Source organism: Cinclus cinclus, chromosome 7, assembly GCF_963662255.1.
Source record: "Cinclus cinclus chromosome 7, bCinCin1.1, whole genome shotgun sequence".
Classification (NCBI taxonomy): Eukaryota; Metazoa; Chordata; class Aves; order Passeriformes; family Cinclidae; genus Cinclus; species Cinclus cinclus.
The window spans coordinates 20,428,123-20,452,255 of NC_085052.1; the positions used below are offsets into that span (position 1 = coordinate 20,428,123).

Consider the following 24,133-nt stretch of genomic DNA (forward strand, 5'->3'; position numbering starts at 1 on the left):
CCCGCTTTCTGCTAAGCTCCTGAAACTGATTTAGATTTTTTAATTTGTATTTTCTGTCCTTCTATCTCTTCCTTTTCTTCTGCACTATGCAAGTTGCACATAAATCATCTCAGGAAGGGACTTAGCTTGGCCCTTTACAGTGATGACAAACTGAGTGCCTAAAGATCCTCAGTTTCCCCAGGGATTAATCACCTCTAAAAAAAGAGCAATTTACATTTTAAGTGGAAAGGCAACAAATTCATACTTTTGTTTCTACAGATTAGGGAAAATACAGGCTGTTCATAAACATGACTGTTCGATAGTTCATTTAAATTATAGTAGAGTCCCTGTTTGCTGGCTCCTCTCTTACCCTACTGAACAAAGCACCAGGGTGCATTGAAGCCACTGGGTAGTGCTGCAGACAGAAGATTTTTACTTGTAGGGTAAGTTCCCCTGCATTGGGCTCATGTGTGGCTCCCCACAGTGCCCCAGCAGTCTGAACCACTAATGTTCTGAGTGGGTTTTAAGCAGGAAAATCCATGTCATGTGTCCTGTGCAGAATTGGGATGATGTACATGCTTATCCCACAGGTTGAAAAAAACAAGCCAATACCAATGTGCACATAGAGCACAAACTTTGGAAGGAGAGAGGCCCAAACCTCACTGCAGGGGCTGTTGGCTCTCTAAGGAGCCCTAAGACCTTGTGTCTTTGCTGGGGAAGAAAAAGCACAGCTCAGCAGCTGATGACATGCAGGACATCATAAGGTGGGCACCATCAGCTGCTGCTGCTACTTCCTGATCTTGGGCTGTCGACACCACACTCTGTTCTGTTCCTGGAGTTGAAGCCTTGCTTGGCATAAATAAGGGAGCTCCATTTGCTCCCATGTTACTGTGATGCAAAGCAGGTGTCAAACAGCAGCATCACCTCCAGCAATTACCACCTGATTTATATCCTCTAAGCGAAAAGCAGGGAAAGCAGTTGTACTTCCCAGGTGTTGTTAGAGTTACTGCAAAAACAAACAAACAAACAAAACACAACAAAAAACAAGCAAAACAAAAAAACCCCATGTGCTGGAGAAATGTTCATCAGATGAAAATTAAGAGAAAATGCCTCAGTAACAATGAGAACATAAAGACTGAACAACCATGCTGGTAAAACTAGGAAAGATGGTCAGGTAATATGGAAAGCACCTCCTCATTTCATTGATCATCTTGAGGACAATACGCAGTCAACACAGATCAGATTTTCTAACACATCAGAACATTTTTTTTACCATCAGGAACAAAGGGAAATCATACAGGAAGGGGGAGACAGGGGAGCTGAGTCCACTTGCCTATGATCTGGAAAGCTGAGCACACACAGTAAGGACAAAAGTTTGCAAAAGTTCTAGAGATAGGAAGTAAAGAAAAAAACTACAGAAAACCCAAGAGCTGACAGCAGTAGCAGTGTTACTGAGATCCTTGCAGGGCAATAGGGCAGTGAAGTATGTCAGTTGCTGCTCTTGGTGGTGTGCAAAAGAATTATTACATATCTGTTATTTTTCTGGGATTTCAGTTATTCATATAGAGGTCTGGTATTTCTAAATACTCATCTAGAAATAATGTACCTTCAATTCTGTTTGCTTGAGGTGCAGGGACAAGTGGGAAAGGGAGACAGTCTCTGGAGCTTAAAAGTGGCAGTGAAAAGTTAGAAAGAATTAAAACAAAGGACAAGAGAAATACCCCCAAATTTGAAATGAACATCAGACTAGACATGACAAAATAGTACATTCTAGGAATAAAGGACAGGAACCATCTGGGAAACACTCTCAACAAAAGGAAAAGCAGTTTTTCACATTCTTACGGTGCAGTGGTGGGAGCTGAAGAAGGCTGTGGCAAGGCAAGGAGAGTGTGTTAGCAGATGCATTGGGAATATATTTAGATAGTGCTTCAAAAGGCAGCCATCTGCTTAGGTATTCACAGTGGCCCTTAAATGTCTCCTGCCTATATATTGACACTTAGACTCTCACAACTGAGAGCCCAAGTCACTCCCTGGAGCTAACTCAGGTTTTAAAACCCTGCCTAACTTCTAACCCATGATTTCACATTCTTGTTTAGCAAAACCCAGGCGTAGCCAGAGTAGGCTATTGCTAAGGAAAAGCAAAGGAACAGAGCTTTAAATGCTGCTATCTTCATGGGAGCCTTGAGCAGCTGTAGGAGCTGGAGCAGTGAGCAGACATGCAGCCAAGGCTACACCTTTCTGACAAGAGATGCTCTACCGTGTCCACCCATGCCAGTCCATAGCTTCTGTGCAAGCAGCCTCCTGTGGAGCCAGTTCAGTTCAGCAGTTCCCCATTCTCCAGCTGTGTTTATACCTGTGTTTATTCCAGGTATAGGTGTTCTTTAGCTCTGTTCACCACATAATGAACACCTTCCACTCCTTTTCCTTACTTGCTTCCTTCACTTAGTTACTGGCTGCTGAACTGGACTTCTGTTTTCATGGCTGCTGTGCTCCAGCATGATCAGGATGTAGAATTTTGCCTTCCCATTTACTGACAAGATCTCTAACACAAGAAAAGACCATGTGAGTTACCATCCCATTACCGGCAGAGTAACTCCTACAGAAGGACACCCATGGCCAAATATAAACCAAAAAGAGGGTGAGCAGTGAAGGAGTAATAGGAGAATAAAATATTATCTCAGTCTGCAGTGCTTCTGGGAACCCTAACTCCAGCTGGCAATACTGTTGCATCATCTCCTGCCATGGGATACTATCTTGCTAGCAGAAATACTCTGAATTAAATACGTAGCTTTTCTGGGATCCCTCTGTACTGATGCCGTCCATGGAAATAAGTCTTGATGTAAAGCAGTTGCTCTTCTACTGCTAGGACTATCAGGTAGCAGGGAGCAGCTGAACATGCCTTTCTCAACATTCACCTCATGCTTGTACATTATTCAAAGGGGGAAAAAAATAGCTTCATCTTTAGGGAGGTTGAAATTGCTGATTTCTTTCCTGTCCTAAGGAAAATGGGAGCTAAAGACTAGGAAGAAGTAGAAGAAGGCATCAAGTCAGGTGCACTGCCCAGCAGAGCAAGACATAAAGGATCAAACTGAGCTTCCCCTCTTAACACTGGAAAGAGCAGTAGGACAGTGCCCTGTCTGAAGGAAGCACCTAGGTTTGAAAGTTGCCTCTATAGGACTCCTTAGGCAGAACAGATAAAATAATATTTAGACCAAGGAAAAGAGAAAAGAGAGGTTTAATAACTGCACTGCAGCATTATCTGTCCTGGGTAAAATGTCTAGCATTTGAATCAGGGGATCAGAAGTTAGAACCCCCATGTTTTCTTTCCGATTCTAGTAATTCCATGTTTTCTTCTAGACTCTAGAAAGTCTAGTAACTTCCCTGTGTCTCTGTTTCCTATTCTGTCACTTTTAAAAAACCTGCTTTATTTCCAGACTCAGAGAAATGTAAAGTAGTCAGTTATACTACACACTGAGTAGTAAACTGAGGTACATACATGAAAATAAATTTATCATTACCTTGTTTTTAATATTACTAGGTAGATTACAACTGTGAAATTAGATAACACTTTGTTCTGCCCTCATGTTTGGTCTTGAAATACTCCATGTGTAGCAGAAACCAGGAAAGATATTCACAATTAAGGTCACTTCAGGCCCATCGCCCATATACTACACTACATTTTTCAGTACTTTATTCCACATGGAAAGGTCTTGATTATCAGGGATGGCACTACAAGGAACTGTTTCAAGAGATGATTTACCATATCCTGCCTGTCCTTGCTGGCAACCCTCCACTGCCAACACCTAAAAAATTATAAATTCTACTTGAATTCCAGCTGCTGCCAGACATGGGCATCCTTGCTGCAGTGAGTGCCTGCAGGGAAGGCTGATGTAGAAGAGTCCCTCCCTGAACTGGACAGGGTGAAGGAAATAAATCAGTTCTTGAAAAGACTCTTTTGCAGCTATCTTGTCTGCAAATTATCTCTCATCATCCTTAATTGTGTAATACTGCATGCCTCTGTGCCCATGGAGAGCTGAACTGAACAGAGGGGCTCTTTGGGAGCCTCTTGAAATGAGTGTTCTGTGCTTAACACACAGGTAGCTAAGGAGCAAACTGAGCTGCCGTAAGATCTCTGGAAAGCCAGGGAAATTTAACCTCCAAGTTCTTTCCTGACACCATCACGTCACCTGAGTCTTCTTAGCCCAAAGTGTTGAAGAAACCAATGACATTTTTCAGCACATAGAGGTACTAGAGCACATCTGGTTGAATGGCTGCAGCCTCTGCGAGTGACTCCCAGACCCCTGACCCTTTCTCTTATCTGTTTCTTAGGATGTCTTGGGTGAGGTAGACTCCAGTGCCAAAGTTGCAGCAGGAAGCACTGGTCTCTGCAGGTCTGATTTGACTGGTGCTCCTTTGTAACCTAGAGAAGCTAACCCACCTGACATTTGCAGGAATCAGGCTTTTGGAAGGAGAATCCAGCACAGGGAAAAGGCATGGATGTATGGCAGTTTAGAGGACTTACTGGCCTGCTTGGCTTTCTCTGTATACGTGGTGGTCAGGTCTTCATCAATCGGATGTTCCACTGGCCCCACCATGGGGATGAGGTGGCGTTCTGCTCGGATAGCCTTGGTGGCATGGGGCAGGAGCATTGCCTCTGGAGAAGGCTCCCGTCCCTCTGTTGATGGTGGCCGCAACTGTCCCTCACTGTCTGAGAACGGAGTGTCTGTGCGACTGCCAGGCAGGCAGACAATCTCCCTCTTGGCCACCCCGCTGGAGCTGGCCAGCTCTGCTCCCCCCTGCGCAGCAGCCTCCGGCATGCTCTCATAGCCACTCTGCTCAGACAGGGACACCTCGTCCTGCGGTGCGTGACAGCTGGTGGTGCTGTCGGGGGGAGAGCGCGGGCTCTTCTTGCGAGCCCGGCGGTGCTTCTCCTGTGCCACATTGTCAGCATCGCTGTCTGTCTCACCGTAATAGGCCTCGCTGTCAGGTGGGGACGTGAGGCTCTCCAGGTGCCTCTGTGACCTCCATGGCTGTGAGGGCTGTGAGGGCCGTGAAGGCTGCGTGATAGCTGGGGCTCCTGCTGGTTCAGAGCTGAGTAACTGTGCTGGGGGGCTGAGCAGGGATGGTGAAGAGAGCACTTGCTGCCCTGGAGAAGGGGAACGCTGGAGCCACGGGCCAGTCTGGTCTCCACCAACTATCCTGTGGGCAGAAAGAAAAGCGGTGAGTGAGGTCTGGCTTGTGTAGCTAAACTGGAAGGAAACCCCGTTGTGAGAGAGGGCTATGGATTGGGACAGTGTTACAGGTGTTTTTCAGGTGGTACAGACACCTGAAGTGTAGATGCCAAGGACAGACTTGTCCCTGACATCAGCTACATGCTCTCATTCTGATTTTCTGCTTCATAGCTCTGCAAAAACCAGGTGTTAAACACTCAAAAATCAGAATGCCCTAAAACCATAAAAAATCTACCAAGCTTAATCAGCTGCCCAGGCATTTCTTCTGGAGAGAGGAATTCCTGCATAGCAAGCATTCCCCAGGACAGTGAGACCTACCCTCAGCCTGCAGCCTGTCAGAAGAGAACGGCTGGTGCTAAGCAATCACACTGCACTCCAGCTGCTCCTGCAGCTGAGACTGTGTCAGATCTGCAGATCCTGGCAGCCCCAAACTGCTTCAGTTCAGACTGGGCTCCCAAGAAGTCGGTGCTATTTGTTTGCTCTGACCTCACTTGGGAGTAGATAGCAAATACTTCGGATATAAAGGCTCAAGTGTTTTCTGGGGGTAGGACTATGGTATCTGGTGGTAGGAGACCACTGATATTTAGCCTGCTCACTGTGGGATTGCTTCACAAGCTAACTATCAGTACTTGGGTTTTGACAACCATATGCAGCCATGGCCCAATCCATGGTGGCATTTGCCTTTGGCTTAGACATTGCAATTTCAACCCTGTAAGACATCTGGAAGGATGACTGGTATAGGTGCTGGGCAAACTGGGGCAGTCAAACCCTACTGCTGGCTTCCAGAGGGATGGAGAATTGGCTGTGCTGACAGGAAAAGAGCCCACTCTGTCTTCCCTCTCCTCAAGAGTGAGTCTGGACTTCAATGGCAGTTTGACTCCAGCCCACACAGATAGAGCTGGGAACTTGTTCTTTCTCTTGTCAGACTCACCAGGACTTGTAAGAGCTATAAAGGAGTCCTAAGAATTTGCCTTCTGAATATGGATACCATGAAGCCAGGCAGCCAGCATTGCCTCTGTAAAGCAGTGGAACTCATGACTTGGATCCCAGTTCTAAACAGTGAAAATTTTATATTTATGTCAAATGCAAACTTTTATGGAAGGTAAGGCTGGGAGAATTTTTCTGGCAGTTTATATTTTTTAATATTATTTGCCCTTATGAAATCTCACTGGGGAGCAACCTCAATATTCCACAAGCAAAACAGAACAGTCCCTCTTCTTTGAACACTTGACCAGGTAACTGCTTGTAAGCCAGTTTCTCTTGTTCTGTTCTGTCGGGTCAGTGTCTCTTCCTTCCTCTTTTTCTGAAATACACATACTCCAAAGTCATCCAGCTACCTCTCCTTTCTGAACAGTAATGATTGGTGTTTTCTCTAGGCACATAAAGATGAAGTGAGAATAGACATGATCAAAAAAGAAACATTTGATGATTTCTCCACTACTCCAAATGAAGCCAACTGATTACATTATTTCCAAACCATCCAGTGTTGGCTCCATCCAGAGGGCTGTGAGAAGCCTGCCTTTGTCACTTTGTTAATTCAAAGTCTGCTGATTTTGACCAGTTAGAATTTGCCCAGGCACCTGTTGGCTGAAGATAGGCTCCAATGGTGTGAGATAAGGCCTTGGCAAGGGACCAGGAGCTATTCTGGACACCTTGTATAGAGCTTACTCATCCTACTTAATCACAGCTAGGGTATAGAGTGAGCACATCAAAAGGCACTGGCACTTTCTCTGAAACCAAGGGGAAGATCCTACATGCTCAGGCTTTCCTTCTCTGAGCACTACCTACCTCTGCTCCTGCTTTAGGAATGACAGCAACCAGGGTGGCTGTCCCTCCTCACTGCTCACTCTGCTCTCTCTGCTTCTCAGGACTGTAGATCACATCTCCTAGCCCCCCTTCAGGGCCCGATTTTCTGAGGGTGATTTCTGTTTAGGCAGTAGTGTGGACTAGCAAGGACCTCACACAGCTTTGCTGCCTTCACCTTTATAGGATTATTCATTTATAGCTTGGGCTGCATCCAGCATGCGCTGACGCACTGCGTTAACTTGGCACAGGGAGGACAAGGAATGTTACTAGGACTATTTTTTGTCCATAAATTTGAGCCCAAACTCCAGTATTCTCCTGAACTAGAGACTGGCATGGATATTTCTTCCCATAAAAAGTGGTCTTGGCCATACACCTCTAATCTTTGTGGGAGTCAATATACAGACTGTATACAACTACAACAGCCCACTGTAAGACAGGGCAAAACATTGAGTTGTCCATGTGTTAGCCATGTTAGGACATGGGTAAGTCCTCCTAGTACACCTTGCAGTATGGTGGAAACAAAGGCTTCCTGCCTGCCTTGTTTCTGCTGGATGTGGACAGCTGCTGTACTGGATGAAAGCACCCTACTGCCTGCACTGTCACAACCCTAGGACTTGGAAGCAGGTTACCTTTTGACGCGGATGTTGAGCGTGCCGTTGGAGGAATCGATGATCTGCATGGCATTAGCATGGGACAGGCCAGCACATGACTTCCCATTGATAGATACTAGAACATCATTTTCCCACAGGCCTCCCCGGCATGCTTTGCTTCTCTTTCGAATCTGAAAAAGCAGGAGAGAGGATAAGGATGAAGGGAAGAACAACAGCTATTTAGTTCAGTTGTTTGTCTCTTGCTGGTCCTTCTATTGCTCCATACCTCACAGAATAAAATAAGGGCTAAGACTACTGTGCTGACAGAGTGGAGCACTAATCTTCTTGGATGAGCCCTGGCTGTACCTTTTGGTCTCTGTATTCCTGTTAATTTCAACAATCACTCTGCTGAGCATAGCCCTGACTTGATCACCAGCCCTGTTCAAGTTCTTTAGTGCAGATGAAAGACTCAAGAATATAGACATGCTCTTTTCCTCTTCTTCCCTGTCTCCTAAGTTGGTTAGGGAGTCTGTGTTTCAGAGGGGGAACAGACTGCACATGACTGTGTGTCCTTCTGCATGCCTCTACTGTACTTCCTTGGTATGATCCCTGACTCATGCAGAGCCTCTGCAAGTACCATCCTCAGGGAAGCTGACACTGGGGAGATGTGGCAGCTCTGAGGCATATTCTGTTGTTAAGCATTCCTGCTCCAATGGCTTTGGTCAGTGTATTTCTGGACATCTGCATCAGGCCATATGGTGTCCTGTTACACAAGTGTAAACTTGGAATAAATCTTTAGCCTTAACAGGAGTTGTGCAAGATATGTATTGCTATATCTGAGAAGGGAATCGGAGTCACTGGTTCCAGGCGAGCTCCTAGATCTGGCCTCTCATGGCCATCTTGCACCAAGTGTTCCCTCTCCCTTTCATTCCATCACCCATCAGTTAAACTTCTTACCAACTCAGCCTAGCCTTTCTGCTAGGGCAAGCAAGCAAGCAAACCAAATGCACACTCAGCCAAAAACCACAGACCTCTCCCATATAGGCAAGCAATGGGGATAGTTTTGTAGGACAGATTGGCACCCATAATGCACTCATTTTGCAAATAAAATAATAACCAGGTAAAATCACTGGGTCAGAGCAGGATAGGACTAAGGTAGTATTACACTCTATTTGTAGATTCTTCTAGAATATTTTTTCAGAACTTGCTGTTAAGTGAAAGACAAATCAGTGCAGAGCTGCTTAACAGAGGGTACAATGAACAGATTGTGTCAGATCCCTGCAGAGAAGTAATACTCAACAGGGCACCTTCACCCGTATCTCACAGCCTTGCTGCTTGAGCCACCAGACTCATCTATAACATCATAATGGCAGCTTCAGGAAAGAAAAGTGAACATGGGAGGATTGCTGCCCCATCATTGTTCTTGCACGAGCAGCAGGGGAGCAGGAGAGAAAAGAGCTGGAGCCCTAAGGAAGTCCCATGGCATAATTGGCTGGTCCTAGGGCCCAGGCCCCCTGCACCCATGGGGTGTGTGAGTGCCTTGGGCTTGACCCTGCAGGCCTGTATTGAGCAGACAAGAGCAGCACTCCTCCCAAATCAGCCTGTCAGCAGGACTGAGAGGTGTTGGGAAAGAAGATGGAAAGAGGAGGGCTATGCTTCAAGTTGTTTTTGTGTTCACTGGTACTTTATCACTCTGTAGCCGTTCCAACTTGACCCCAAATCTTGCCTGCATGCTTAAAATAGGGACTGGCTCATCCCAGCTGCCACATCCGTCAGCCTCTGTAATTTTAATATTTTATCTCCCTCCTTGTTAATATAAGCCTGGAATGAGCATGTGTAGGTCTGTAATGAACTACTGCTGAAGAACCACTGTTACAGTATAAATGCTGCTTCCTGATACTTCCTCCAGATGCAGCTGTTAACTGAGAAGATAAAGAAGACACATTTTCTAGTGCTGCCTACTGACACAGCAGCTAGTGAAAAGAGTTAGAAAGTTGAAAAGAGATTAAAAAGAGGGTTTCCCAGTACTCCTCAAAAGTACTCCTCCTGCTGCTCCATAGCCAAGTACTTGGTGCTTAGCACTGGATGGGAACATGCTTGCTGAGTATCTCTCCCAGTTGTGAAGCAAGGGGACTGGGGGTTAAAGGCTGTCAGCAGGTGCTCAGAGCATTCCTCACATCCCATGGTATTCCTGCACTGAAACCAAGGATGTGGGCTGGTGACCAACCAGAACAGTAACAGTAAATGTCCTGCAATTGCCTCAGTACTGCAAGTCTTCGCAGGCAACTGTTTGGGGTTCCCAGGCAGGAAGGATCGGGCTGTGCTCCCAGCACTGCCTGAGGCTGTTTCAGGTACCTTTATACTAGAGAGAGCTGGTGGGACTCAAGCAGGCCATGTGGACTGATAATCATGAGCAGGCAATGCATTTTTCTCATGGTTAGTGAGGATGCTGGGTCTGGCTTAGTCTGTGCTCAAATTTTCCTAGACTGACAGAAAGCACATGCACTAAAGTAAGTGCTCTACAGTCCAGGAGGGACTTTTCCATGTCTTCATTCCTTTCTGGGAAAACAGGACCAGGTCTCTTCCAGTGCAGGAAGAGACCTATAGAGTCTGAAAATAGCATGTGTCTGGTTCAGTCTTCCACAGATTTATAAACCCTCCCTGGAAATTCATGAATTTGCTTCCCAGAATCAGAGGGATATGAACTATCCACAGCTTCATTTTTACACCAAACCCCTACCCCACTGCATTTGCCAGGGGAGGAAGGCAAAGGGGTTAAACACAGAAGACGATTGTGCAGAGAAAGATGGACAGGACAGGACTTAATCCACAGCCACGACAGCAGAGTGCAGTGTGCTGGAGGCTGCAGAGCCTCTGGACAGAGATCAACATAAGCCTGCCAGTTTTTATATGACTGCCAGCTCTGTGCTGTAGAGACTTTAATGACAACCCATAACCTGCTCATCTTGAGTACAGCGAGGGCAGCACTGAGCCTTTGAGGCCCCAAGCCAGGGTGGCTGCCCAGTCCAAAAGCCAGGCCCATGCTGAAGGTCAGGCTGCCCTCGGGATCAGCCACTGGCTCTCCGTGTCCAAAAGATGCCCTCTCCTGGGCACCCAGTGAGCCACATGAAGTGTCACTAACAGGGAGCTTCTGCTTAAGTTGCAGAAAGCTTGGAAGGTATCACCCAACAGCTGTTCTGAAGAGGTGGGAAAGGTTGGAAAAAAGTGGTATTTTAAAGACAAAACCTCTCTACTTTCTGTAACACATACCTGTAGAGCTTTCTTGTGCAAATGAGAAGCAGCACTGACAGACTCTGACAACTGGTCAGGGTTGGCCCCAGACCTGGCCCTGGGGGATTGCACTGCTCGACCTTCCAGCACATACTGGTGAGGACTGACCTCTCCTTTTGTGGGAGGAGCCCCACAAATTCTGTGAGCCTCTTGGAAGTGACTGTTAAGACTTTCCACACCATGCTTCAGAGGACACACTCTCCCATGGCATACTCATGTCAAGGTATGTCCTGTATATATTTCAGATGGGTTTAGGAAATCCCAATTTCAGAGTCATATGGATTTATGCTACTGGAAATACAAATCAGTGTGAAAAACTGGAACACATTTACTTAGAAAATTGTCCATCTCCCTGCCCTCTCAGCAGAAGATCTGTAGCAACAAAAGAGCTCTTTTCAGAGAGGTTTGGGTGTCTGCAGGACCTATGTACATGCACATATAGACACACATTTTCTTTCATTACTTTGCCTGCTTCCTCCCATTGATCATGTTCAATCAGACAGAAGGGAAAGGACAGAGGAAGCTAAGACAAAAAACAATAAAAAAGGAAAAGAGCAAAAAGAGTAAGGAAACAACAGAAGAGGAAAGGAGTAAGAAGAGGTGTTAAAAGGAAGGTCAGTGCTAGGAGAGGCCAGGAGGGCCAAGGTTGAGATGGGGCTTTAACAGTACAGTAGAAGTTTGCATGTACAGCCCTAGGCAGACAAAAGGACATGCTGACTGTTGACGTGTCTTGGGGAATTCAGCCTAGCTTTAGGAACAGAATGCAAGAGAGGAGAGGGTCAGATGCAACTTGGCAGCATCTGTCCTTCAGTAGGGACTATATTTAGATAGTGGTATGTGGGGGCTGAACACATGCTGGGATGCTAAGAATAGCGTAATCTTGATAGAAACTCGGTGGCTTCACATCTTGCCTCAGTACGACTCAGGGAACCTGTTTTGAAACTTTGCAACCACTCTCCCTGCTGGCCAGCACTGCTTCTTTGTAATGAAGTAGGCTGTGGGTAAATAGAAGTGGTTTGCAGTGCAGGCTCATGTCATCCATTTCCCCACCCTCGCCTCCCCAAGCCACCTCCCATTTCCTCTCACTGGGAGAGGAAGTATAAGGTAGGAAGATAAATTTTATTATCAGTCTTCACCTAATCTCCTACAATCGTTCCAGCAGAAACCTAACAGCCTCAGTCCAAGTCAGAATTTTATACTGAATACGATTCATCTTCCCACCCATTGCCTTCCACTCTTTGATTGCATCTCTCAACACACAGCCATCCCCTTCCCCCAGAAGCTACAATGCCTTGGGGTCAACACTCCATACAATCTGGCAGTATTTAAATTTCATTTCCAGACTTATGTGAACTGCAGTCTTGTCACAGAGTTCTCATGGAGAAGTAAGAAATTATGTTTTGTGTTAAAAAGCATTACCAAAATGGAATGACTCAAGCAAGAGCCAACTAGCATATGTGTCTGCTCCTCCTAGAACTTCCTGCTCAGCTGAACCACAAACAGAGCAGTTGCTACATGCAAAAGCAGAAACAAACACCCTTAATCTCTTCTTCTTTCTGAAGGTGTGTATTCATATAATTTTGGTTATTGGGCCAGTTTGTTTTTTGTCCAAGCCAAGGTTTACTCCTTTTTTGTGTGAGGCAGGATACCCCTGTGGCTAGAGTGAGGAGATGGCTAGAGTGGGATTCAGAAGACCTGGATGATTTTTTGTGTGACCTCAGAGAAAAACTCAGACTGTCAGCCATAAAAGGCAGAAGCCTGGAAACCAGGACATTTTCCAACAGTTTTTCTTTCTCTCAGTTGCCCTCCTGAACACAGAGATCCAGTGAGATACTTACCCTATGCCTTATCTATGAAGTAGCAAATAACATCACATCCTCAATGCAATGTTTTTATTGGAAGCTATTTTACAGGAGAATATCTGTTATAATTACACTAAACATTACAACTACATAGGAAGTTATCATTGTATTCCTTCTCAAGAGGTGACACTGGAAGACTTGCCTCTTGGTAAAGTAGGTACAGTGTCTCTGCAGACCTACTTCACAGGTCATCCATGGTGAAGCTTAATTTGAGAGTTTTTATATGAAAAAACATAGAAGAGAACATGTACTTTGTGGGACAGACACAGCAAGAGAGTGGTGAAAAGATGTATCTTAAGTGGCAGGACAGACTTGGGTGGCTTCTGAGCAAGGGGTTTAGCAATGAGAGCTGGTAGTGAAAAAGGATGTTAGTGCTGGTCAGTTGGTTAAGTACATGCCAGACTACTGTAAAATATGTTACTGCCTTGAGTGTACTGGTGCAGGAACAAGAGGACAAATTCTTAGATACACTAGATGTAATTCTGACTTGTACCAGGGGATACAAGCTGATGTAAAACAAACACTAACTGTCAGGGATTGTTTTTCTTCTCTATCTGTTGGTTTTCTCTTACTGAAATGAAGTGCCTTAAAATAAATTTTGTGTTGTGGTTATACAAGAGAGGGGAGAGAAAAATAATCAAACAATCCACTTTCTTTTCCTATGCAAAAATTTAGCACAGGTGTCATTGTGGGGAGCAAGTTTCTAGCCAGAGGTGGCCCCAAGGTAGATAAAAAGAGGCTTTATCACCATACCTATTTGTTACTTGATGGTAGATTAGCTGAAAAGTGATTGAAATGCAGTATCAAAGACAAAGAACAATGCCACATGTACTACAGTAGATACTAACAGTACTTGATAAGCATTTTACCCTCAACAGAGTAAGCAGCAGGACATCAAGTGTTTTTCATATGGAGCAAGCATTCAGAAGGAACAGATATATTTGTCAGTTATTTGTACCGGGTCTCACATTTAGGAGCTGTGGGAAAAGAAACTAAATGTTCAGAAAAAAAAAAAGCTTATACATGTCCCATGTAAGTCCTTTTTCTAGAGGCTCAGATTGGCTCCTATGCCATAAAAGATTTTAGAATCTAAACCTAATGTAATTGAAGCTCCTAATCAAATGAAGCAACCAAAAGATCTTTTTACAGGCACAGGCACTGAACTGGGACAGAAGGAGGGAAAGACCCTTGAACACAGGGCAGAGTTATCCAGAGACACGGCTTCAGTCCTCCAGAGCAAGGTGCTCCCAGCCTTTGCACTGGCTGCTGATACTGTGCCCTAAGGGGCCGTGAGCATTTGCAAGTCCTGAATTAAAACTCTTCTCAAAACAGAAGGCTCTTTTCAGCTGCTACTAATTGTTGAACAGCAACAGTCTTAAGTATATTATGCCTCCATAGTATTTATGCTGAGAGAGGGCAAATTAGAGGAAGAAAAACGTACTATTATTTCAATAGAATGAGGGTCACTTTTGTTTGCAAAAAAAAATTGAACACAGCATTCATAATATTTCAAGACTGGTTACTGCACCAAAAGACAGCACTCACCAGCCCGAAGGCAGCCTCTCAGCAATAGTCTGAGGAGGATAAGCACTCTTGTTCTGTGGCAGCAAGGACAGGATCAGCCACAAGTATGGATTAGAGAAGTACCCCATTCACCTGAAGGATCTAAGGCACTTAGGTACAGAGAGCTTCCTGTGCCTTGCAACATCTTTGTAGTCATCTTGTAGGTATGACTGTACATCAAAAACCAGGCTCAGCCTCCATAGAGGCTAGTTCTCCTTATTCAGTAGTTCTAGCCAGTAGCAGGATGAATAATGTCAGCAAATGCACCTGAGCTCTGGACTGCAACTACTGTAGCATTAAACTGTTGAAATGATCCTTGGCACATCTTTGGCTCAGATCGGCTATTGCTGTCCAGAACAATTCCCAGGCACAGTTTGGGAGCTAGAACAGACCATTCCCAGAGCCACTGCCTGTAGGCATGTGGCCATTTTGTTTGGAAGAATAGATGTTAATTGCTGGGCTTCCTTACACTCTGTAGCAGCTGGCATAAGTGCCGGAGAATGGTCCCAAGTACATTTAATGCCAGGTATAGATGGATGGTGGTTGCATGTATGGTTTCACTGCAACTTCTCATCAAGAGGTTCTTCCAGGTCCTCAGAAAGTCCCACTGGTGCCACAGCAAGTGCTCACTAGCAGCTAAGTGTAGCACCTAAGTGCCAACAGGCCATAAAATATGTCCAGGAGCACTCCCAAAGCAGCTTGAGGCACTCCAAAAGCAGCATTAGTGACTACATTAGTGACTAGCAGTGCTTTTTCAGGTGTGACAGTAAACATTTATGAAAACAGATAAATAACTGGCTACCCACTGAAAAGGAGAGAGGAAGAGAAAGTGCTCACAAATCTGGAAGCCATCAGACCTATTTGGGTTAGAGCTGGCACCTCCAGCAGGAATAATGTCACATGAGCAAAACAGAATTGCACAGAACAGCCAGGCTGTGTGTCACAGGGAGCAGTGACATGGCAAACAGGCAGCAAGGATATATTGCAGAGGAGAGAGTGAATTATCAGGAGAGAATCATACAGGAAAAAGTGGGAATATGTTGGAAAGAGCTAAAAAGGAGGTTTTGATGAACTGCTCTTAAATAAAAAATTAATTTTTGGTTTTGGAACCAGTGCAATCCTGTGTTACTGCTTCCCTTAACAGTGCTGCAGAGTATTTGTACAGAACAGCCAACTGAAATGAATCTCTTGAGCTACCAGGGCAAATCCTCAGTAGTTTTCAGAGGCCATATTGTTTATCCCAGTTCGTAAACTGGCTCAAAAGATTTTCAGTTCTTTTTCTAGATTGCAAAGTCATTGCTGAACCTCCCTGGTTAGTTGCTCTGTGCTGTCAATGCTGTCACCTATATTTGAATAGTGTTGCTGGTATTTGCTCAACATCTATTTGTAGACTGCAGTCACCTCTTTCAATATTTTGCTAGGTAAAAGAAGCCTTCTATCATCCCCTCCTTTTCTGTGGCTGCTCTACCTTAGATTTATTTTCCTTGAAAGGGGCTGATTCTGTAAGTGTGGTGTTTCCAGTGAATTCCCCCTTGTGCATTCCACACTAATATCAATGCCTTCCTATCTCTGCTAGGAAAGTCTACTTGAGGCTCATTTGTTTACGCTTGCCTATTAATTTTTTTTCAGAGATTCATAATTTTGCTGGCTTATTATCGGTGATGCACTAATATGGCCAGGTCCTTTGCCTCTACTATCAGTACCAGCTGTAAATATTCAGTTTCCCCCATTTTGTCAATATTACTTGTACTTGTGGTGGAGGTAGAAGTGTTTTTCTTTGCCTTTACATAGAGAGTAACAATGTTTGCCCCTCATTGAATAAATCTTGTTTTGTAGCAGGATCCCTAAAGGCAGATTTGCACACACTTGTACAATCTTAAAACTGTCCTGTTCATCTTCATAAAAAATACTTCTATAATATAATTTCATGTTAGGTTTCCACTTTGGTTGATTAATGGCATTAGTACTTGCAACTTTTCTCAGACTAGCTATTTTACAATTTGTTTTGTTACAAAAGCATTTGATGCACATATCCTTACTGCAAAGAAACCCTCCAGGAACCTGATGGCATTGTTCTGTCTTACTATCTTTTCAGAATGGGTAAGCTTTCTCATCAGTTACAGCTACATCTGAGGACCATGTACTTTCCCTCAGCCTTTCTAAAATAAAAATTTTGCCATCTATGGATCCTTTTTGCTTCTTGTGCTTATGTTTGTTCTCTTTCTTTCTTAAAGACTGTTTCTGGTCAAAGACTTCTTGTGCTATGTTATCATTTACACCACAGCTACTGAGCTATCCCAAATCAGCTTTATTTTGTTCAGGGGTAGTGCAAATTCCCACTAGAGTTTATCTGTTTCATTAAGTAAGAGGTAAAAGATTAATTAGAAAACACAATAAGCCAGTATGGATCTAGAGTATTTCAACTAATTTTGCTGATCATTTAAAAGAATGCTGCTGTAACTAAGAACAAAATTAAGATTGTTCTTTGCTTTTTGTGTTCTTTAATCTTTATTTCCCTCTTTATTTGTTTCTCTAGTTCTCTATATTCCTATCCTTTCCAGTTTCTGCAGAATGATTCATGTCCTCTGTTGATGTTTGATCATGCTGTGTATCTGCCTGCTGAGCATATCGATGTCTGCTTTTCTTTCATCTTACTCATTACAGTGTGATACTTTAATACAACCCTCACTGAAAAAACATCTATTCTTTCTCACTGAAGGCTCTCCAGACACTTAGAGGTTTTCTAGCATTTATCTTTTGGTCTCACTCTGCTCTTATTGTATCTGGTTTTGTGAGATGAATTATTAATGGTACGCCTTTCAAATACACATCAATATGGTAGCCTTGATTCACATCAGCCAATTTTAGCACCCAGACACTTCAAATTATTCTTTTGGTGGAACAAAAGAGTCAGTATGTGCTCTTGTAGGCAAGTTTAGATGAAAGGAATAAGCATTTGCAGTTACAGATCTGGAACCATATGATCAGTTGGTGTTAATGCTAGCTTTTCAGTCTTTCTTGCGTTACTTAAATTTGTGCTCTTTCCTCAGTAACCACTGGGTACTGCTGAAAGAAGCAATGTTCTGATCCAAGGCAGGCACAGCTGGTTTGGTTCTGTATGTTTACTTGAACACAGAATTAGTTATCATAGAATCATAAAATGGTTGGAAGGCATCTTAATGATCATCTTGTTTCAACCCCCCCTTGCCACAGGAAGGGACATCTTCCACTAGACCAGGTTGCTCAGAGCCTCATCCGACCTGGCCTTGAACACTTCCAGGAATGGGGCACCCACAGTTTCTCTAGGCAACCTGTTCCAGTGCCTCACTACATCTAATAAATCTCTCCTCTTTTAGTTTAAGATAATTCCCCCTTATCCTATCACTACCTATCCACCTAAAACATACCTCTCCCTCTTTTGTATGAGTTCCCTTCAGGTACTGGAAGGCCACAATGAGGTCTCCCCAGCGCCTTTTCTTTTCCAGGCTGAACAGACCCAACTGTGTCAGCCTGTCTTCATAGGAGAGGAGGACCTCTCCCTCCCTTGGATCATCTAAATCCTCTAGACCCTAGGAAGTCCACATCTTTCCTGCACTGAGGACCCCAGAGGTTCATGCAGTGTTTCATGTGGACAGATGGACAGAATCATCTCCCTCCACCTGCTGGCCACTCCTTTTTTGATGCAGCTCAGGATTCTGTCAGCCCTCAGGGCTGTCAGGGCACACTGTGGGCTCACACCCAGTTATGTATGACCCGAGAGACTGTCCACAAGTATGTAATGCCAGCGTCTTTCTCCAGGTGTGTCCCTGAACCCAGAACCCACAGGGAGTTATTGAATGGCACAGAAGCTCTGTGGCAGCTGGATCCAGCATGTGAAGATACAGCTGCTTTTGTACACCTTTGTGTCAGTTGGACTGAGGTTTAGAATTGATCCTTTGCTCAGAGAAACAGTTTAAACTACAGCTATGCATCCTTTCAGTCTGTAGAAAAATGGGTTCATATCCCACTTCCAACATGCTCATGTACTTTATTTTGTTACAGCCAGTTGAATACTTTAAACTAGAAAACAGTTTCAAATGCACGTATTCACTATACATTTTGAGTTAATTGCAATTTGAAAAAAGCCAATAATTTAAGCCATCCTTGTGAATACCTTATGAGAGAAAAACCAATTAGAGGCCCATCAATGGGAAAGGGAAAAGGGGAAGGGGGAAATGGAAAAGGGGAAAGGGGGAAGGGGGTAGGGGGAAGAGGGAAGGGGGAAGGGGGAAGGGGGAAGGGGGAAAGGAAAGGAAAGGAAAGGAAAGGAAAGGAAAGGAAAGGAAAGGAAAGGAAAGGAAAGGAAAGGAAAGGAAAGGAAAGGAAAGGAAAGGAAAGGAAAGGAAAGGAAAGGAAAGGAAAGGAAAGGAAAGGAAAGGAAAGGAAAGGAAAGGAAAGGAAAGGAAAGGAAAGGAAAGGAAAGGAAAGGAAAGGAAAGGAAAGGAAAGGAAAGGAAAGGAAAGGAAAGGAAAGGAAAGGAAAGGAAAGGGAAAAGGAAAACCATACAGCACACCCAAAGAATTTTCAGGGAAACAGAAAAAAGATACCAAGAACAGCAATTCGTGATTAATTTTATCATAATCTCCATAACGAGAAACAATAAAAACATGATGGTGATGTAAACTTTAGAAAGCATAAAGGCAAGAAGACTACGAACTGATCATGTAAGATGAGGAATTGTGAAGGGCTTTGTAATACAACAAAAGCAACTCAAGCAGGAAATCCCACTTAGTGCAACATTTAGTCTTTGGAATGCCTGTTTGCTTGGTGTTACCAAATCTTCATTAGGAAATCACGTAAGACAGACAGGTAAGGTACTAGTTGTTCAGAAACAATTTTCTGTTTATCTCTAGGGTAAACCACTAGGACTACCAATTCTTACATACTTCCTAGGACATGCTGATAACTTCCTGAAGGGAAAGGATTTCCCTCCACATTTTGTTATGCAAAAATTAGATGCATTGGTGAAACTTACAACTTCCTCTGAAATACCTGCAGGAAACACAAAGTAAAGCAGGACAAGAAGTGACTCTCAGCCTAGTCTGGCTTAGCAATTCCAGCAGCTCTACCAAAGTACAATGTATCATTTATATATCATGTGTTTGTTATACTTGATTAATTTCCTAAATTAACTTTTTATCACTTATTTATAATTTGACTCAGCATCCAAAGGTAAGCATCTTTCCTTAGTGTTACTACTATGACTTTTCTAGCCTAGAAGTTGGGATAGACTAAAATGACAGCACTGGAATTCCTGTATCCACTCAGTTATCTCCTGACACCTATCAGCTATTCATATCTGTATGTTCTGTCGCATGACACCTGGCAGTTTATTCTCTTCTAAGCAGGTTACATTCAGATATGATCTTCCTGGGTACCTAGTAAGGACCTAAAAATCCGTTCTTTGGAGACTATTTAAATGGTGTTGCCTTTAAGACATTATGTAGGGTCACTGGATGCTATTAAATTCTGGGTGCTAATAGACAAAAAAGATAATTATAAAATTAAAATCTTGCCTAAAGAATGATGTGTATTTTAATCCTCAAAAGCATTTGTATCAATTTTATTTTCCATAATTATTTTTAATGCAATATCCAAGTATTGTAAAATTATATTTATTTCTATTGCTAGACTTAAAGTACAGCACCCAGTTCTGGGTGAGAGCTGCTTCTAGTTAATACCTTCCTGCAAGTGCTACTAATCCTTGAGCAATATTCCATTCACCTTAAGGTGCAACTTAGCCTGGGTAATGACTTAGTTCTTGCTGCTGCTCAATCCTGAGTAATCATTATAGACACTCACAGTCTCCTCCCTCTTCAGTCCCAGTTTCTTGTCTACTGAGGGAAAAATAAGAGTCAAAATAATCTTAGACCACGCAGAGTTAATGTAGCCCCTGAAAAATCCATTTTTCTAAGAACCAGATTCCAGACACCTGTTTCAAGGATATTGATTCTTTCTTTTTATCACCTGAAACTCTACAAGTTGGTGCAGAAGTTGTTTTTCTGGAGAAAAATAATCTTCCTCTATATAAGAAACATTAACTTCAAGGCCAAGCTAGGGTATTCCAAACCATTTGGCAGAAGTTACTGACAAACAGTCTCTGATCTGGGGTGAGCCAAGTGACATAAAACACTGAAATTTCAAAATGCTGTCAGAGGCATGGACTGCTTAATGAAACAGAAGGAGCTGGGCAGGGCATTTTTTCATTTCTGCTGCTGGGTGCCTTCCAGTGAGATATCCCAAGATATCATTGTGTCAAGGCTAATGCAGCTGTTATGAGCTTAATAAAGAGGACCTTTTCCCCCCTAGTTTTCAATCTATTTAGTAGTCTTTCTGAAAAGAGAACAGTAACAGCTGTTTATCAAAAATAGTGCAACACAAGGTTCATGTTTATTCCATTTTTAAAAATCTCCCATCCAAACAACTGTTTTTCTTTAATTCTTGAAATTAAGCCAGCGTTTGCTGCTTAGAGCATCACAAATACTCACTTCAGACCGTGTTGAAAAACTTTCACCAACAGAAGAGGCACTAAGAAATGTGCATCTATTTTGAAAGTTGGAATATAATAATGAAGTGTTAGGGACAGCTGAATTAAAACTATGGCTTTTACTGCTTCAATGTATTTTTTTTTTAGTTAGATGTCTTACATGAGTATTGAAGCTTCCATATTTGAGCCCTTTTCCCTGCACTGTCACTATGGTTATAGTTCTGCTGACAGCTGGAGAGAGTTGTGCAGCCTACAGAGTTTCTGAGCTGTACAGACCTGCACTGAAACAGATCTTCACCTGACACTTGTCTCTACCTCACCAGCATCTATTCCAGGACCCACAGCCCACCTCACACCCTGCTTGAGCACACCACCCAAGCTTTCCTTTCAAGATCTTGCCACCGTAAGGAGTTCCTGTATTCCTTAACAGTAATGAGAAATACCGACTCGGTAGGGTATTTTAGTTCAGCAGAACAACTTTGCTTTCACAGTTCACACCTCAAGGTCCTACCTTTGACACTTGAAGGGGTCTTTTCTGCTCTGAACCCCCTTGCAGGCGGAAGCCCCAGGGGGCACCTCCAGACAGAGTGATGAGCATTTCTTCTTCAGCTCCCATGATTTCTGTGCCTTAGTATTTTGTCTTCACAACTTCAGTATGACTCCAATTCTTAACAGGCAGAATCTTCTATTCCCATATTCACAATTCACACCACCACTCTCCAGACCCCACAAGGCCCTCTGCTCACTTTCTCCTTGAAGTTCACATGCACACACACACACACACGAGTTCAGACTGTCAAGCCCAGCCTTCACTGCTCTTCTGGAGTCTCAGCTGCTGCTCTGCCTATGATTAGACATTTGATTCTGCCCTTGGGAAGGGGCCAGAGTTGTCCTACACACGTGTCATGTCAATCTCACCCTCTGTGGCCCCCCCGCAAACACGATGGATCTCTCACCGGAACGTGGCTGAAAATAGCACACCTCCTGTCTCTCCAGAGCTTTGTCTGACACTCTTAAAGCTGGAAGCATTTCAGTAAAAATTTTATTTTCACTTTGCATTCCAAATGCAAATCTTAGAGTCACTCAGTACTCAGGATCTATTAGTATGAGTTTCAGGCAAGGACATGTCACAGGCACAGACTTGTACAAATCAGGTAATAGCACCTGACCCTGTGAATTGAACAAAACCAGCTTGCAGTTAATGTGCTCTCCACTTCTATTTTCCCTGTGCAGCTAGCGTTATTATGCAGCAGTCTGCCCTGAGAGCCACAGGCAGACTACAGATGTACTGTGCTCCCTCTGCAGCAGGCTGCACCCTGACATCCCCTACACCCACTTGTAATACTAGACACTGGGACCAGAATAGCTGGGATTAGCTACACACACAGGATTCAAACAGTTCTCTGCAGGGCACTGTTTACATAGACTCAATGGCCAAGAGAGCCCAGCCAGGTCATAGAACCATGGAATAGTTTGGGTTGGAAGAAATTTTTAAGGATCATCTAGCCCAAACCACCTGCAATGAGTAGGGACATTTTCAACTGTATCAGATTGCTCAGAGCCCTGTCTGATGTGACCTTGAGTGTTTCCAGGGATGGGGCATCTGTCACCATGGCATCTGGGCAGCCTGTTACAGTGCTTCACCAGCCTCCTAGTAGAATTTTTTTTCCTTGTATCTAGTCTAAATCTTACCCTCTTTTAATTTAAAACTATTACCCCTTGTCTTGTAACCATAAGCCCTCCTAAAAAGTCTGTCTCCAGCTTTCTTAAAAACCTCCTTTAAGTACTGAAAGACAACAATAAGGTCTCCTTAAAACCTTCACACTGAACGACCCCAACTCTCTCAGCCTTTCTTAGTAAGATAAGCCTTCATCCCTCTGGCCATTTTCTTGGCCTCACTCTGGACCTGCTCCAATGGGTTTATGTCTTTCCTGTGCTGAGGATCTCAGAGCTGGATGCAGGTCTGTGGATGGGGTCTCACTAGAGTGGAAGAGTCTTTCAGTGGTTTTTCTATAGGACCATGACAGACAAGACCTCCTAGCCATCCCAAGCCAGGGAGTTATAGAAGAATTAAAGTCCATGTTTCCTCTTTCCTACAAGGCTTAAAACATAATTTTCTGTTAAGGTCTTGAGGACAAGCTTACTCTTACCTCTTCCTTATTCTGCATGTGCTTAGCTCTCAATTACTAGTACCCTTATACTGTAACATCCAGAGGTCATACTTTTGCTCTGATGCCATTGCTTGGTTGATGACGCCATTGCCAGTACTATAGCACCACTAATCCAGTGCCATTGCATATTGCTGGTGGGCACACACCAACACAGTCATAGAATCATCAAGGTTGGAAGAGATGTTTGAGATCATCAAGTCCAACCATCCACCCAGCACTACCACTGTAACCCCTAAACCACTAAACCACACCACCCAGCAGCAGATCCTGATGCCTATTAAACACCTCTGGGATGGTGACTCCACCACATTCCTGATCAACCTATTCCAGTGCTTGACCACCTTACAGTGAAAATGTTTCCAGCATCTAACTGAGTCTCCCCTGTCTCATCTCTAGGCAATTTTCTCTTGTCCTCTCTGTAGCTGCAGAAGAGACCAGTCCTCACTTCACTGCAAGCTCCCTTCAGGCAGTTATGGAGGGTGATGAGATCCCACACAAGCCTCCTGTTCTCGAGACAAAACAATCCCGGGCTCCTCACCCATCCCTGTAAGATAAGTTTTCTAGACCTTTTACAAGCCTTGCTGCCCTTCTCTGAGCACACTCCAGCACCTCAATGCCCTTTCTGAAGTGAAGGGGCCAGTAGGGCCCACTGAAGGCAGTACTTGAGGCGTGGCCTGACCAGTGCGGAGTACGGAGGGACGATCACTCCGCTGCTATTAGGGAGCGAACAACTCTTTGCACCTTGGTGCAGAACTGTCCCTGGCTGCTCCCCTGTCGCAGTCTTTCACAGGCCGCTGGTGGGACAGGCGGCCAAGGGCACCGTGGTTAATGGTGGCCGCGGCTCAGCAGCCGCCCGCTCGGACAGCGCTGGCTGGGCTCGCGCGAGGAGCAGCCCGCGGTCCTTCCCGCAGCCATCCCCGCCCCAGCGGGACGTCAGCGGCGGAGCCTCCCGGCGCCTGCGCCGCATCCGGGCCCCGGCGGGCGGAGCGCGGACGTGGCAGCGGCGGGCGGGGAGCGGCGGGGCGGGAGCCGGAAGTGGGCCCGGCAGTGGCGGCGGCAGCGGTGGTGAGCGAGGCCTGGGGGGGCTCCGGGTGGCCGGGCCCACCGGCGGGGC

General features: G+C 44.5%; 2 protein-coding genes across 3 annotated transcripts in view; one reads left to right on the top strand and one right to left on the bottom strand.

The window, feature by feature from the left end:
• The window catches only part of SYNPO2L (synaptopodin 2 like), a 34,388-nt gene extending 12,924 nt beyond the window's left edge, over positions 1 to 21,464 (bottom strand). Inside the window, exons 1-3 of the mRNA XM_062496480.1 lie at positions 21,360 to 21,464; positions 7,646 to 7,797; positions 4,502 to 5,178 (exon numbers count right to left, since the gene is read on the bottom strand). Of these exons, the coding sequence (XP_062352464.1) occupies positions 4,502 to 5,178; positions 7,646 to 7,797; positions 21,360 to 21,464 (934 nt within the window). The remainder of the gene's footprint in view (positions 1 to 4,501; positions 5,179 to 7,645; positions 7,798 to 21,359) is intronic.
• A 2,584-nt stretch (positions 21,465 to 24,048) lies between these two features.
• Positions 24,049 to 24,133, top strand: part of SEC24C (SEC24 homolog C, COPII coat complex component) — a 38,529-nt gene continuing 38,444 nt past the window's right edge. For both annotated transcript variants that reach the window (XM_062496075.1, XM_062496076.1), the window contains exon 1: positions 24,049 to 24,084. The gene's annotated coding sequence lies outside the window, so the exon portion shown is untranslated. The remainder of the gene's footprint in view (positions 24,085 to 24,133) is intronic.